General features: G+C 46.2%; 1 protein-coding gene across 2 annotated transcripts in view; it reads right to left on the bottom strand.

Moving 5' to 3' along the window:
• The window catches only part of HPS5 (HPS5 biogenesis of lysosomal organelles complex 2 subunit 2), a 1422788-nt gene that overhangs the window by 806730 nt on the left and 601157 nt on the right, over positions 1-14901 (bottom strand). For both annotated transcript variants that reach the window (XM_044059074.1, XM_044059075.1), the window contains exon 10: positions 576-754. In XM_044059074.1, coding sequence (XP_043915009.1) covers positions 576-754 — 179 coding nt within the window. The remainder of the gene's footprint in view (positions 1-575; positions 755-14901) is intronic.

The following is a 14901-nucleotide window of genomic DNA, read 5'->3' as shown; positions in this document are numbered from 1 at the left end:
TATCTCAGCTCAGCAGCAGAAGCAATCTTCTCAGATAGTCTTCTCTTACTGTGGCACTAAAAAATTGAGGGGGTTCAGTCTGTGGGTTTGAAAGGCAGTCCCTGTACTCTCAGGCAATTGGTTCATCACACCCACAGACAGGAAGGGGGAGAATCTCTGAGCTTTGGTGGATTGCCAGAGATAAGAGATAGGGTAGCAGGGCACTACTACCCCATACGCCAATAAGGGAGTATGTTGAACATCGTACTTTCAGTATGGCTTGTGAGTTACAAAGAGTAGCTACTAGGGTGTTCTGCTTGACCTGTTGACAAACTGCTACTAGGTGACCTCTTATGAATAAGATGAAATTCTTATACACTGGAATAGCTGGAAAACAAATGGAAATATTAAAGACCATCTGATATGACACTTTAGCAAAGAAGAGATTAATCGACTCCCAATGGTCTTCAAAACAGTCAAGATTTACAAGAAGCCTATTCTGACAAAAATAAAAAAGACATGAAATGAACAGCCTGTAAGTACATATGGCATATGAATGAAGTCAATCTGACACCTTGCATCATAGTACAACTTACCCTACTGGAAACAATGGAATGATTAAAAAGATGGCACACTGTAGCTGCTAAGCCCCACATTTCTCTCCTCATAAGACGTTCCACACAACGTTCTGCTGGTAATAGGTAAAAATGAGAAATCCTTCCATCCACGTGAAGGCAGAATAACTCATGTTTGCTGACAGCAATATCTAAAACATCTAAAGAGGGCATCAAAGCAAAAGAAGTTAAGACAAAGTACAATTTACCTTTACTTACATTCAAGCATGACTGCAATAAATGTGTACTACACACATAAAAAAAGCTGTTCAAACTGTGCTAGTAACAGTTAATTACGATATACTTTTTTTTTATTTTTTCAAAAAGTTAAGTCTGTTGTTAAATGGACACCATCAGCTTGTCGGACTTGTTCTGAAAAATGACCTCTCAAAGTTTACAGTTTTAGGAAGTTCTTTTCTAGGTGTGTTCTAGAACTGGCCCATACAAATTATCTGAGTACAAATTATTCAGTGGTTTAAGAAGCATGTAAGAATTTCTTAATAAACCATTACCACAATTACATCTCATATTTCAGTCAATACAAACCACTGTAGCACTCACACATACCATATTCACACTTGTGTGTGTGTGTTTGTGTGTGTGTGCATACATAATAATAATGATAATAATAATAATTATGTATATATATGTATACTTTATAAAATCGAAAAAACAGTTACTTGAATTTCATATGTGTTTTGTTGATAGTGGGCTTAAAGGTAAGACCATGGGGATGTTTAAATGTGGAGATTGTAATTTTTGTAGGTACATATTAGAAGGTCCCTTCATATCTTTAGAAACGTTTCCACATACATTGAAAGTTCCAGGGTCCTTTAACTGCAGGACTAAAGGGGTTGTGTATATTGGGGTGTGCAGTGGATGCACAGCTTTCTAAGTCGGTATGACTACCAGAACATTATTAGAAAGGATACAAGAACAAGTTTATAATATTAAAAAGAAAGAGCTTAATAGTTCTCTTTATAGCCACAATGTTGATTATAAGAAACAGAAGAAGTTTTCTTTTTCTTTTCTTGAGAAAGGAAAATTAGACTTAAGGGGTGGACATTCTAAAAATTAGCTAGTGCAGAGGGAAACGTTGGCAAATTATTCTAGAGGCTGACACTAAAACAGGAATGAATGAAGCTATTAAGTGTTTTTTTGAAGCACAGAAGGTTATACTTAAATAAAAAGAAGTTATGTACCTACCATAATGTTCCATGTTAGTTGTCTTCATCTCGCCTTCTTTCTTGCTGGTTGGGATCGGAGCCGATCCTCGGCTCCGACTCGGCCATCTTCTATAGGTCGAGAGCGGTTTACTGGCTCGAGGCTACCCCCTTATCCCATGATACCTAGCGCTAGCTATCCAGATCTCGTTTGAAATAGCTAACCCTAGCCATAGCTAGAGAATGAACCTCTCCAAACAAAATGTTGAGCACACCCGTCATACTCTGTAAGTCCATAGAGGAAACAACCAGAGAACACTCAGCCAGTGAAACTTGAATGCCTCTCGGTCCAATAGGATAGGGGGATAGAGGGTGGGACGCAAGAAAAAAGGCGAGATGAAGACAACTAACATGGAACGTTATGGTAGGTACATAACTTCTTTATGTTAAGTTGCCTATCTCGCCTTCGTTCTTGCTAGTTGGGACAGCGTCCTTAGCACCTACAATCCTGGGCGGCTCATTGGAACAGACTTTTCAGAACAGTGGAACCAAAGTTAGCACTGCTCCTGGAGACCATATCTAGCTTGTAATGAGAAATAAAGGTATGAGGATTTGCCCACGTAGCAGCTGCACAGATAGAGTCCATGGGCAACCTAGACTGGAAGGCTACAGAGGTGGCCAAAGCCCTTGTAGAATGACCTTTTGGTCTGATAGATAACTCTTTGTTTCTCAGATGATAGACAAAAGTAATAATGTGAGACAACCATCTGGATAAGGTTACTTTGGAAACTGGGAGACCTTGTTTGCCCAGAGCATAGGAAAGGAATAGTTGGTCCGGCTTCCTTATATCTTTTGTCCTATGCAGGTAAAAACGCAATTGTCTATGAACATCCAACTGATGTAATTTGTATTCTGCCTTGTTGGTGTGATTAGGAAAGAACACAGGTAGGTCTATAGATTGGTTTAAATTATTTTCTGAGCAGACTTTAGGAAGGAAAGAGGAATTAGTCCTCAGAGCAACCCTGTCCTTATGAAAAACTAAGTATGGAGGACGGACACATAGTGACTGAAGTTCAGAGACACGTCTGGCTGAAGTAATAGCTACCAGAAAGAGAGTTTTCCAAGATAGGAACTTAATGGAGCAGCACGCTGCAGGTTCAAAAGGGGGCATAACTAAGGAGGTTAGTACCAAGTTTAAGTCCCAAGGAGGAGGGGGATCTCTCACTGGGGGTCTAAGGAGAGTAGTCCCTCTTAGAAAAGCTTTACATAGCTTATGAGACAGAATGTTTGCATTAGACAACCCAGCATGAAAGTTTGAGATGGCCACTAACTGAACCCTGATTGTAGCAGAAGTAGACCCAGAATGAAAAAGTTCTGCTGAGAACTCCAAGATCTTGTGGACTGGGGCTGAAAAGGGATCTATGTTCCTAGCCTCTGCCAAACAAGAAAAACGTTTCCATTTGCTAGCATAAGTCCTTCTAGTGGCAGACTTGTGAGAGGGGACAATAATTTCACATACGGCCGGGGAAATGCTGGGAAGCCTGGCTAAGGTTGGAAGTGGAGCAACCAATCTGTGAGCTGGAGTGTTTGAAGGGATTGATGCAGCCTGCCTGATTGATGAATCAGTAGGTGTGGAATTGGATCCAGAGTCCAAGGCTGCTCGAGAAGGTAATGGTGCAGGAATGGGAACCATATCTGTCAAGGCCAGTAGGGGGGCAATGAGGATCATTCTGCAACCCAACGATATTGCTTTCTGTATGTTTCGGTATCAGGGGAAACGGAGGGAAGGCATAAAGAAGTCTCTGAGGCCAATCATGGACTAAAGCGTCTCTGGGAGAACAACCACGAAGCGGAAGGAGGGAGAAGAAGTTGCTGCATTTGCTGTTGAAGGGGGTGGCAAAAAGGTCACACAGCAAGGCTGTCCTCATTTGTGGAAGATCAGATCCGCAACTACCTGGTTCAGAGACCACTCGTGAGGCATGAGAATAGCTCTGCTGAGCCTGTCCGCTATGACGCTGGACCTCCCAGGGATGTGCGTCGCAATCAGAAATCGTTGGGAGGAAATCGCCTACTGCCAGAGTCTGAGTGCTTCTCGACATAGGGGGTAGGACCTGGTTCCGCCCTGCTTGTTGATGTACCACACCACTGACGTTGTCCGTTGGAATTGCAATGGTCCCAGAAGGAAGAGAGTCCTGAAGAGCTTGCAACGCTACGTGCACGGCTCTCATTCCTAAGATATTTATATGCAGATGGTACTTGTGAGGCTGCCAAGTGCCTTGGACTGTCCTGCCCTGATAATGCCCCCCCCCCCCCTAATCAGGGAGGCATCCGTGGTCACTGTAGCAACCAGAGGGGTCTGAATGAAGGGTCTGCCCCGAGACACTAGTGGGGAGACCATCCACCAGGAAAGGTGCCTTTTGCATGCTTCTGTAATCATAATCATGTGAGACATAGGAAGCTGTTGGAAAGACCACTGTGTGAACAGAAGCCACTGAAGGATTCTCATGTGAAAACGGGCCAGAGGGATTAGGAGAATTGCCGCTGCCATGGAACCCAGAGTTTGAAGGACGAATCTCACTTGGATCCTTTTGCTCTGCATTAGAATTTGTACTTGCTGGCGAATTAAAGATACCCTGTCTGGCGGAAGCCTTGCAGACATGTTCCTTGTGTCTAAGTCTGCTCCTATATAGGTGATAGATTGACAGGGCAACAAGGCAGATTTTTCGAAGTTTACTGTAATGCCTAGCTGGGCGCAAATTGTGATTGTGTAGTCCCTGGCTTGCAGAAGTTGATGCCTGGTAGTAGCAGTGAGGAGCCAGTTGTCTAGATATGGAAACACCTGGAATCCTTGACGTCTCAGGTGAGCCGTGACCACTGCCATACATTTGGTGAACACCCTGAGGGCTGTGGTGAGACCAAAGGGCAGAGCTCTGAACTGGTAATGACTGGCTCCCAGCCGGAAGTGAAGGAATCTCCCAGAGCACCTGTCCATTTTGATGTGATAGTACGCATCCTGAAGATCTATGGAGCACATCCAATTGTCCTGACCAGAAAGGGTAGAATGGACTGTAGCGTGACCATCCAAAACTTTGTTCTTTGAACAGACTTGTTTAGTCTGCTGAGATCCAGAATCGGTCTCCAGTCCCCTGTCTTTTTTGCTACCAAAAAGAACCTTGAGTAAGTTCCGGATCCGTGTTGGTCTGCCGGGACTTCCTGGATGAATCTTTTTTCTAGCAGTTTTGAAACTTCTATGACTGCTTGGTCCCTCAGATTGGGTGGAACATCTGGAAGGGATTTGCTTGAAGGTAAGGGGGGCTGAGAAAAAGGGATTTTGTAACCTCCGGATACAATTGACTGTACCCATTTGTCTTGCGTTAAACTTTGCCAGGCTTTTGGGTACAGTGAAAGTCTTCCCCCGACTGCCTCCAGAGACGTGCAGCCAGGCAACCCTTCAGGGATGCTGGAAGGGCTTCTCAGAGAAGGATTCTCTGCTGCCCTGGTTCTGCAGATGCCCTCTGCTACGAGGGCGGCGTCTGTTGTTGTTGTTTCCTCCTCTGCCCCTGGAGGAAAAACCGCTACGTGTGTCAGGCGGGGCTCCTTGGGATTTTTGGAACCACATTTTACCACTCTTCTGACCCTTGGGGTATGGTCTGGAGGGAGTGGAAAAATGGACTCCCACGGCAGAGAGAGTCTTGCCTTCTTGCTCACACCTAGTCAAAGTGTCTTTCACCTGTGGTCCAAAAAGAAAGGAACCGTCAAAGGGGGTGTTGGTGAATGACGCTCTAAAGGGTTCCGCAAAATTACACAGCCGCATCCATGTGTGCCTTCTAAGGGCCATGCCTGTACCTGCGGCTCTACTCACACCATCGGCTGCATAGGAAATGAGCCTCATGGAGGAGTTGACTACAGAATTAAGGGTCACCAGCTGGGAAGCCACTTTAGCTTGAGCCCCTTCAGCTGATGGATCTTGAAGGGTATCTCCGAGCTCTTTAAGGAGATCCCTCTGAAGCCGGGTAAAATGGCATAAGTAATTCAGTGACTTCATAGAAAAGGTCGCTGAAGCAAACATTTGCTTCCCGTATCTATCCATAGTCCTAGACTCCTTGTTAGGAGGATGGACAGACGAAGTTTCCGCTAACTCCTTTTTAGTGGCTGCTGCTACCACCATGGCATCCACAGGAACACCTTTGGTAAGGAACTGCTTATCAAGGGGTGCAGTGATAAACTTGCTAGGTCTCTTTGGGGTTGGTTCCACTGTATCCGGTGCTGACCAAGCCTTTCGAGCCACCACAGACATGAGTGGATCGAAAGGCAGAGAAACCCAGGAGGTGGAAGGTCGGGAACTGAACGCATCCAGGAATACAGACTCATCCTCGGTAGGGGCTAGGGGACTCCAGTTCCCCCTCTGCTTAAGCATTTCTAGGATGTCCGAGAAGGAAACCTCTTCAGAGGGGGACCTCGGGGACCCTTCCGAATCATCTAAGTCTGTATCAGAAGTGACAGACTCAGGGGAGTCAATGTGCTTCCTCTTGCACTTCTTCTTATGAGGGGGCTCCTCTGAATGATCAGGGTAGGCCTCAGAAGAAGAGAAAACACCCAATGGGGTGCCCTGGAGAGCCAGTTACCCACGCTTGGGGTCTGGAGGAGGAGCAGAGGTTGTCGCAGGCACTACAGGGGACGAAGCCGATGGGGTCGATTGTGGAGCTGACTCAGAGAAAAGCACACTCCTCATGACATCGAAGGCATCCCTGCCACGATGCAGAGAAGGATCCGGTTCCGAGGAAATCGGAATCCATCTCCGCTCCGAGGGAGATGGCTCCGAGGCCGATGTAGGAGCCGAACTCACCTGTGCCGAAGCTCCGATAGGGAGAACGGGGACGGACAAGGGTCCGATGCCACTCGCCCCCTCGGAGCCGACAAGGGAGCCTCGGCACCAAGATCCCTCAACGGACGGTACCATCGAGGGAATTGGAGCCGACGACAGAACCGAAGGAGAAATAGTTATCGGAGCTGATGGTTCCACGACTCTAACCCCAATGAACTCTGGCTCCGAGCTCAAAGGAGTCGGAGGAGGAACATCGACAGAAGTGGACGGAGCCGACACCTGTTGAGGAGGGCTGGACAACTTCTTGGCAAGTGCCTGCGACTTCAGCAACCTACTGACCACTCTCTCCACATCGTGATCCAAGAGCCTAGAGGACTGAGAGGAGTGGGAAGATCTGTGACTGTGCTCACTCTTAAGCAGGGGAGACCGAGAAGCCAAATGTATGGACTCCAGAGAAGGGGACCTCAGTAGTCTCTTGTGGCTCTGTGACGGCTCCGAAGATGCCGATGGAGCAGACGGGGAGATAGTCTCATCAATTCCGGCTGGAACCGAAGTGGCAGGTAAAGTCTGAACCAATGACGGCTCCGAGCTTGGAGCCGACGATTTGGTCGGTTTTGGGGATTTCACAAGCTGAGCCTTGGCAGGTGAATCCTGGGGCTTTAAAAGACCCCTAGGAATAAGCTTATTTTTACGCTCCTGCAGAACTCTCGGACTAAATGCATGGCATACAGAACAAGAGTCCTGCAGGTGCACTGCACCTAAGCAGTAGACGCAAGAAGTGTGCCCATCTGTCAGAGACATTTTCTGACAGCATGAATCACACTTCTTGAATCCCAAAAAGTACAGTTTTGTACCTACCATAAATGTAGATGTTCGAGTGTATACACTGCTGCAGTCATTACACTTGGGTTATCCTGCTGTCAGGCAGTTCCCCAGTCGGCCTGAGTTCCAAAGTCTTGGTCCGGCATCGGTTGCTGTCACCTCCTCCCTGATGTCAGTGCGACAGGGGTATATAAGATGCAGCCGACGCCATTTTCTTCAGTTTTTCTTGCCCCAGATGTCAGGTGCCCCCCAAAAGGTAGGCAATTCAAACTGCTAATAAAACATACATAAGAAAAGCAATCAACAACTTTCAGTTACCAGCAAATACTCCCCATAGGTAGTAAAGGGTGGAAGACATAGGTACGTACCAGCAAGTAAGAGGTGAAGGAGGGAGGGTAATCTGGACTGCAGCAGTGTCTACACTCGAACATCTAGATTTATGGTAGGTACAAAAAGTACAGTTTTGTACCTACCATAAATGTAGATGTCCGAACAGGATAGCATCTGCAGTCCTTACAAATGGGTTGTCCTGTCGTCAGGCAGCCCTTCGGTCGGCCGGATTCCAAAGTCTGGGTCTGGCCTCGGCTGGTGTCGCACTTCACCCGACATCATCACTGCAGGTCTTCGGGTATAAAGGCATCAGCCGACGCCATTTTCCTCAGTGTTTCTTGCCCCAGATGCCAGTTGCCCTCTTGGATAGCTACATTTTTGGATAAATGCCAATGTTTCCAAAAAAAAAATAGAAGGCAGACACAAAAAACAAGCATGTATGTACATATATACAAACAAATACACCATAAGAAATCCCCCCCCCCCAACTAGCTATTAGGAGGGCAAATACCCTAGGAGTACCACAGAGGGGAAGGAGGGTGGGTAATCCTGACTGCAGATGCTATCCTGTTCGGACATCTACATTTATGGTAGGTACAAAACTGTACTATGTCCTTCAAGGATGCATCTGCAGTCCTTACAAATGGGTAGAATACCATAGCCAAACTAGGGGAGGAGGAAGAAGAAATTATGGTGTAGTTAGGATCCCTTGCAAAACAGCAGTGGCGAACCCTGCTCGGGATCTAGAGTATAGAGGTAAGTTATAATGCTTGGCAAATGTATGCACGGAGGTCCAAGTAGCAGCCTCTATAATGTCCTTGGTAGCCACTCCTCGTAAGAAAGCTGTGGTAGTGGCTGTAGCCCTTGTAGAATGAGGCCTTATGTTCTGTGGGATTTGCTTTCCATGGTAGGAGTAACAGAATCGTATGCAATTTCCTATCCACTTGGAGATTGTCTGTTTGGAAATTGCTTTTCCTTCCCTTCCTGTTGCATATGCCACTAGAAGCTGGTCAGTTTTTCTATTGCACTTGGTTCTGTCCAGGTAGTAGCGCAACTGTCTATGTACATCCAAGGTATGCAGCAGTCTTTCCCCCCTGTTCTGTGGATTGGGAAAGAAGGTAGGTAGGTGGATTGCCTGGTTTAGAGACACTCTGGATACCACCTTAGGCATAAATGTAGGATTAGTTCTCATGGACACTCTATCTTGATGGAAGATTAGGAAGGGTTGTACTGCCATTAAAGCCTGTAGTTCCGAAACCCTTCTTGCTGAAGTAATTGCCAGCAAGAAAGCAGTTTTCCAGGATAGGTGTTGAAGATCTGCTGTTGCTGCTGGTTCGAATGGAGGGAGTGTCAATTTTTCTAGCACAAAGTTCAAGTCCCATGCTGGTAATGGCGGTTTCCTAGGAGGTTTTACATTCTTAATTCCTCTCAGAAACTGCCTGAGTAGAGGATGTGAGAAGACAGGGGGATCGAAGCTGTATTCTGCAGAAATAGCTGATGCATGTATCTTGATGGAGGAATAGGACAGGCCTGTATGGAGAAGCTCTGCCAAATATTCCAGGATGTTGGCAATATCTACCTTTGACACATCTTTCCCTCTTTCAGTACTCCAAATGACAAACCTTTTCCATTTTCCTGCATAGTTCCTTCTTGTTGAAGGTCTGCGGGCCTCAAGGATAATGTCTTTAACCCTTTGTGATAAATCTGGGTTAGTTGCTCTTATGAAATGTTCCAGGCAGTCAGTTGCAGAGTTTTCAGGTTTGGATGCAGGATGTTGTAGTTGCTCTGTGTTAACATCAAAGGAATCAGGGGTAGTGTCCACGTTTCCCCCCGAGACATGCTCCTCAGTAATGGATACCAATGTTGTCTTGGCCAATTTGGAGCTATCAGAATTATCCTTGGACGTTCCTCTTTGATTTTCAGTAGTACCTTGTGCATCAAAGGAAGAGGTGGAAATGCATATGCTGTCAGGCCTTTCCAACTGAAGGATAGTGAGTCCACCTTCCAAGCAAGTGGGTGGTATGTCCTTGTGCAGAATTTCTTGAGCTGGTGATTGAGTGGGGATGCGAATAGGTCTATTTGTGGCATTCCCCATTTCTTTGTGATGGTCTTGAAGATGTCCGGGTGTAGCATCCATTCGTGAGCATCCGAGGTAGTTCTGCTTAACATGTCTGCTAGGATGTTTTCTTTTCCCGGTACAAATATTGCCTGTAACTGAATGTTGTAACTCAGAGCCATATTCCATAGGTCCAGAGCCATTCGGCATAGGGGGTATGAATGAGTGCCTCCCTGTTTGTTGATGTACCACATGACTGTGGTGTTGTCTGTCCTTATCATCAATTGTCCTTCTTTGAGGAATGGTCTGAAATTCTGGATTGCTAGTTTTACTGCCAGCATTTCTTTTTGATTTATGTGCAGGTGCAGCTGATCTGGAGTCCATAAGCCTTGAATGCACTTGTCCAGCATGTGGGCCCCCCAACCGAGGTTTGAGGCGTCCGTTGTGATGGTTTGGCTTGGTTGAATGCTGTGGAAGGTCAAACCTGGGTTTGACTGGCATGCCTGAGCCCACCATAGGAACTCTTGTTTCAGACATGGGATTAGTGGTATTTCGGTTTCTAAGCTGTGCCTGTGTTGAGACCATAAATTCTTTAGGTACCACTGTAGCTTTCTCATATGCAGTCTGGCATGGGGGACCAGGATTATGCAGGATGCCATGAAGCCCAAGGCCTGCAGTACTTTCCTTGCTGTTAGTTTGTTCTGCTTTGTTAATGCCAAGAAGTAAAGAGGAAGTTGTTCTTGTTTTTCTGCAGTTAGGAATGCCATCTGTTTTACTGTGTCCAATTCTGCACCCAAGAATGTTCTTGTTTGGGATGGTATCAGTCTTGACTTTTTTAAATTGACTGTGTATCCCAGGGCTTGTAGTAAGCAAATGACTCTTTGTAAGTCTTGTGTCAGCTTGTTTTTGTTGTCCGCTTGTATCAGGCAGTCGTCCAGGTATGGATAAATTTGGATTCCCTGAAGCCTGCAGTGAGCGATTACTGATGCCAGGCATTTCGTGAACACTCTGAGCAGTAGATAAGCCAAAGGGCAATGCTGAGAATTGATAATGCTCTGATCCTGCAAGAAATCTGAGGCATCTTCTGCAATTTGGTCGTATAGGGACGTGCAGGTATGCCTCCTTGAGATCTAGAGTTACCAGCCAATACTCCTTGCCCAGCATGGGAAGAAGTTGCTGTAGGGTCAGCATTTTGAATTTTGGAACAATGATGAATGTGTTTAAAGCGGACAGGTCGAGAATAGGTCTCCAACTTTTCTCTTTTCTTGGTACTAGGAAGAGTCTGGAGTAAAATCCCTTGCCCTGTTCTGTAGGTGGTACCCTTTCCACAGCTCTCATCTTTGTTAATTGAGCTATTTGTTTTAGAGCTTCTGTCTTTTGATTTGGTGGTAGGTTTGGCATTCCTCTTTTTACTGGTAAAGTGTGGAAATGAAACCTGTAGCCTTGGTCTATAGTTTGCAAAATCCACTTGTCTCGTGATATAGTGCCAGTTTTTTGAAAATAAGGCTAACTTTCCGCCTAAGGGTGCTGTTATTTGTTCCCTGGTAGGCGGTGTCAGAGCCAAGTCACTGTGATTGTCCTGTTGCAGTGGCAGTGGTTGTATCTGTGCCTCGTTGGTTATTGCCTTGCCACTGGCGTCCCCTGTAGGCACCTCCTCTGGATTGGTTTCTGCCTCTTGAATGCCTATTCCTGCCTCTCTGAGTTTTAGAGGAGTCTGGAAAGGACCAATTTTTGGAAGGCCAGTTCCTGCTAAACCTTGGGGGCTGAACCTGTAAGAAATCTTTAACTGTTTGTACAGATTTTGCCTTCTCTTCCATTTTCTTCATTACCTGTTGGGCAGGAGAACCAAATAGACTGACCTTATTCCATAGGAGCATCTAATAGCTTTGCTTTAACATGATCCGGCAAGACCTGTTCTTTCAACCATGCATGCCTTCTTATAACTGTGCCAGTCATGGCTGATCTAAATGAAGCCTCCAGTGCATCATAGCCACATTTTAAAGAATGGTTACTAACCTGCTGAATGTTATTCACCATTTCTAGAACATATTTCTTATCTAAGGAATCATCAGAGGACAGTTTCTTAGTTAACTGATCAAGCATAAACTCTTGGTATTGGATCATATGAAACTGACAGTTCAAAGTTCTAGCTGAAAGAGTAGCAGAGGTGTATACTTTTTTACCCCATCTCTCTAAGGACCTGGATTCCCTTTCAGAAGGGAGAGGGTTTTTCGCTGAGGTCGAAGCTACTGCCTTAGGCCCCTGGGAGATAGTCTCAGGATCTGCAAAAGGAGCCTTGTATAAGTGATTATGAGTGTCCGGGACCCTGTAAAACCTATCGGGCTTAGCAGGGGCTGGAGGTAAAGTATCAGGAGCAGTGCAAGCATCATTAAATGCATCATCCACAACAGGAAGAACTGGAGGAATAGCTAAAGGCCTATGTTGCGGTAAATGTAAAAAGGTCCTAAGCCTTTTTCTTGAATCTGAGAAATCTTGTCCCTGCCATTGGAATTGCTCTCTCATGGCATGTAAGGTTTCCCCAAAGGAAAATTCCTCTGGTGCAGAGGCTGAAGGAATCGATTTTTCAGCATCGGAATCTTCATAGGTAGAAAAAGGAGCCTCTGGATGGTCTGTATTGTCTGTATCATCAGAAGAGTCATCTGAGGACACTGGCTCAGGGGGCTCTGCTCTAGGTCTCTTGTCTGGAGGTTGAGAGGCCCTGTCTGGGTGAGATTGGGATCCCCTTATTAAAGAGATGAGATCCTCTGCCAGAGTAAGCATTTGGGAACTGGAACTGGGCCTGTGAGAGGGGGGCTTAACAGGCACAGACTTAGCAGTTGTGGCTGCTTTAGCCCTGGCAAAGGCCTTTATAGACATGGCTGCAGGAGGCCTAGCAGCACCACGTGCTGGGGTAGAGACATCCAAAGGGATGGTGTCCGATAATTCTTGAGAAACCACAGTAGTAGGCAAAACTTCAGAGGCCGATTCAACTGGGGTAGAAGGGGCCTGGGTAGCAGTCATGGATTCGGCTGAAGATTGACCCGTTTGCTCGGTTTTGGCCGAAACCGAGACACTCGCGGTTTGCTTAACCGTGGTTTTGGCCAAAACCGCGGACCGCGAGTGTCGGTCCTTTTCTTTGCGTTTCTTAACAATTTGAGTAGTCGGAGGATCCGACGGCATAATGTACGCAAAATCTGAGCCGAAAAACTGTTCAGCAAACTCCGACCGACGCCTAAGCGTTCGTCGGTTGAAGGAAGCACAGGCTAAACAAGCTGCTACGTCGTGGTCTGGGCCTAAACAAGGTAAGCAGTAAGAGTGGAAATCTTTATGAGGTATTTGTTTCCCACAAGTTAAACAGTTATTCACTTTTCTGACATCGGCTGAGGCAAGAAAGAGTCCCCAACGGGGTACTTAGCTTTTTAGAAGTCTTCGAAGTAGTATTCGGTAGTAGTAATCGCTGGATCTGACCGACCGGCACTTGCGAACAGCTTCTGCTTTGGGCGCCACGCGGCAAGAAAGACTGAGGAAAATGGCGTCGGCTGATGCCTTTATACCCGAAGACCTGCAGTGATGACGTCGGGTGAAGTGCGACACCAGCCGAGGCCAGACCCAGACTTTGGAATCCGGCCGACCGAAGGGCTGCCTGACGACAGGACAACCCATTTGTAAGGACTGCAGATGCATCCTTGAAGGACATCTGTACTATGTTCATCGTGTTACACTGCTGCAGTCATTACACTTGGGTAGAATCCCAAAGCTGAGGTAGGGTGGCTGGTTCTATAAGGCATTAGGGGTGGCTACAAGGCCCTGCAGCACTGCAGTGGCAAAGCCAGCTCTGGATTTAGAGTATAGAGGCAGATGGTAATGCTTGGTAAAAGTATGTGCAGAACTCCAAGTTGCTGCTTCCAAAATGTCTTTCGTAGGTACTCCTCTGAGGAAAGCAGTTGAAGTGGCTGTTGCCCTAGTGGAGTGAGATTGAATGCTGTTAGGCACAGGTTTCCCATGGTGTGTATAGCAGAAACGTATGCAGTGTCCTATCCATTTTGAAATAGTCTGTTTTGAAATGGCTTTTCCCTGTGCTCCTGCAGCATATGCTACCAATAATTGCTCAGATTTTCTGAAAGCTTTGGTTTTGTCCAAGTAGAAGCGTAACTGCCTGTGTATGTCCAAAGAATGCAGTAATCTCTCCCCTTTATTCTGTGGATTTGGATAAAAAGTTGGCAGGTGAATAGTTTGGTTTAGAGCCACACTTGATACCACCTTTGGCATAAACGTAGGGTTAGTTCTTAAAGACACCCTGTCTTGGTGGAAAATGATGAAAGGTTCCACTGCCATTAGTGCCTGTAATTCTGAAACTCTTTGTGCTGATGTTATTGCCAGGAGCAGAGCAGTTTTCCAGGAGATATATTTTAAATCTGCTGTGTTAGCTGGCTCAAAAGGAGGTAAAGTTAATTTTTCCAACACGAAGAGGTCCCAAGTTGGAGTAGGTGCTCTACGGGGCGGTCTTATGTTTTTAGCCCCTCTGAGGTACTGTTTGAGCAAAGGATTGGAGAAAATTGGTGGATCCGTGTTGTAATGAGTGGAGATGGCAAAGGCGTGGATCTTGATGGATGAAAAGGAGAGGCCTTTGTCCAGCATCTCAGTTAAATATTGTAGTATCTGAGGAATATTTGGGACAAGAGGGTCAAGGCTGTGAGCCTGGTTCCAGGCACAGAATCTCTTCCATTTATCCGAATAGGCTTTCCTGGTACTAGGCCTTCTGGCCTCCAGAATGACATCCATAACAGCTTTAGAGAGAGGCATTGCTTGCTTAACTAAGGAATCTTCCATGCAGCCAGGTTTAAAGTCTTTAGCTGGCTGTGAAGTATCTGATTGTTGTGCTGTGTCAGCAGATGTGGGATTTGTGGCAAAATCCAGGGTGGTCCTTGTGCTAAGTTCTTTAAGATTGGGTACCAGTGCTGGCGTGGCCAGTCTGGTGCAATCAGGATCATCTTTGGCTCTTCTTGCCTGGCTTTTATGAGTACCTTTGGAAGGAGAGGTAGTGGTGGGAAAGCATATACTTGTAGGTTTTTCCAGCTGAATGAGACGGCATCCACTTTCCATGCTTTTGGA

The sequence above is a fragment of the Protopterus annectens genome, chromosome 17.part0, assembly GCF_019279795.1.
Source record: "Protopterus annectens isolate FY-2018-M chromosome 17.part0, PAN1.0, whole genome shotgun sequence".
Taxonomy (NCBI): Eukaryota; Metazoa; Chordata; order Ceratodontiformes; family Protopteridae; genus Protopterus; species Protopterus annectens.
The sequence above is the reverse complement of the archived record's forward strand: the minus strand, read 5'-3'. Positions and strand labels throughout refer to the sequence as shown.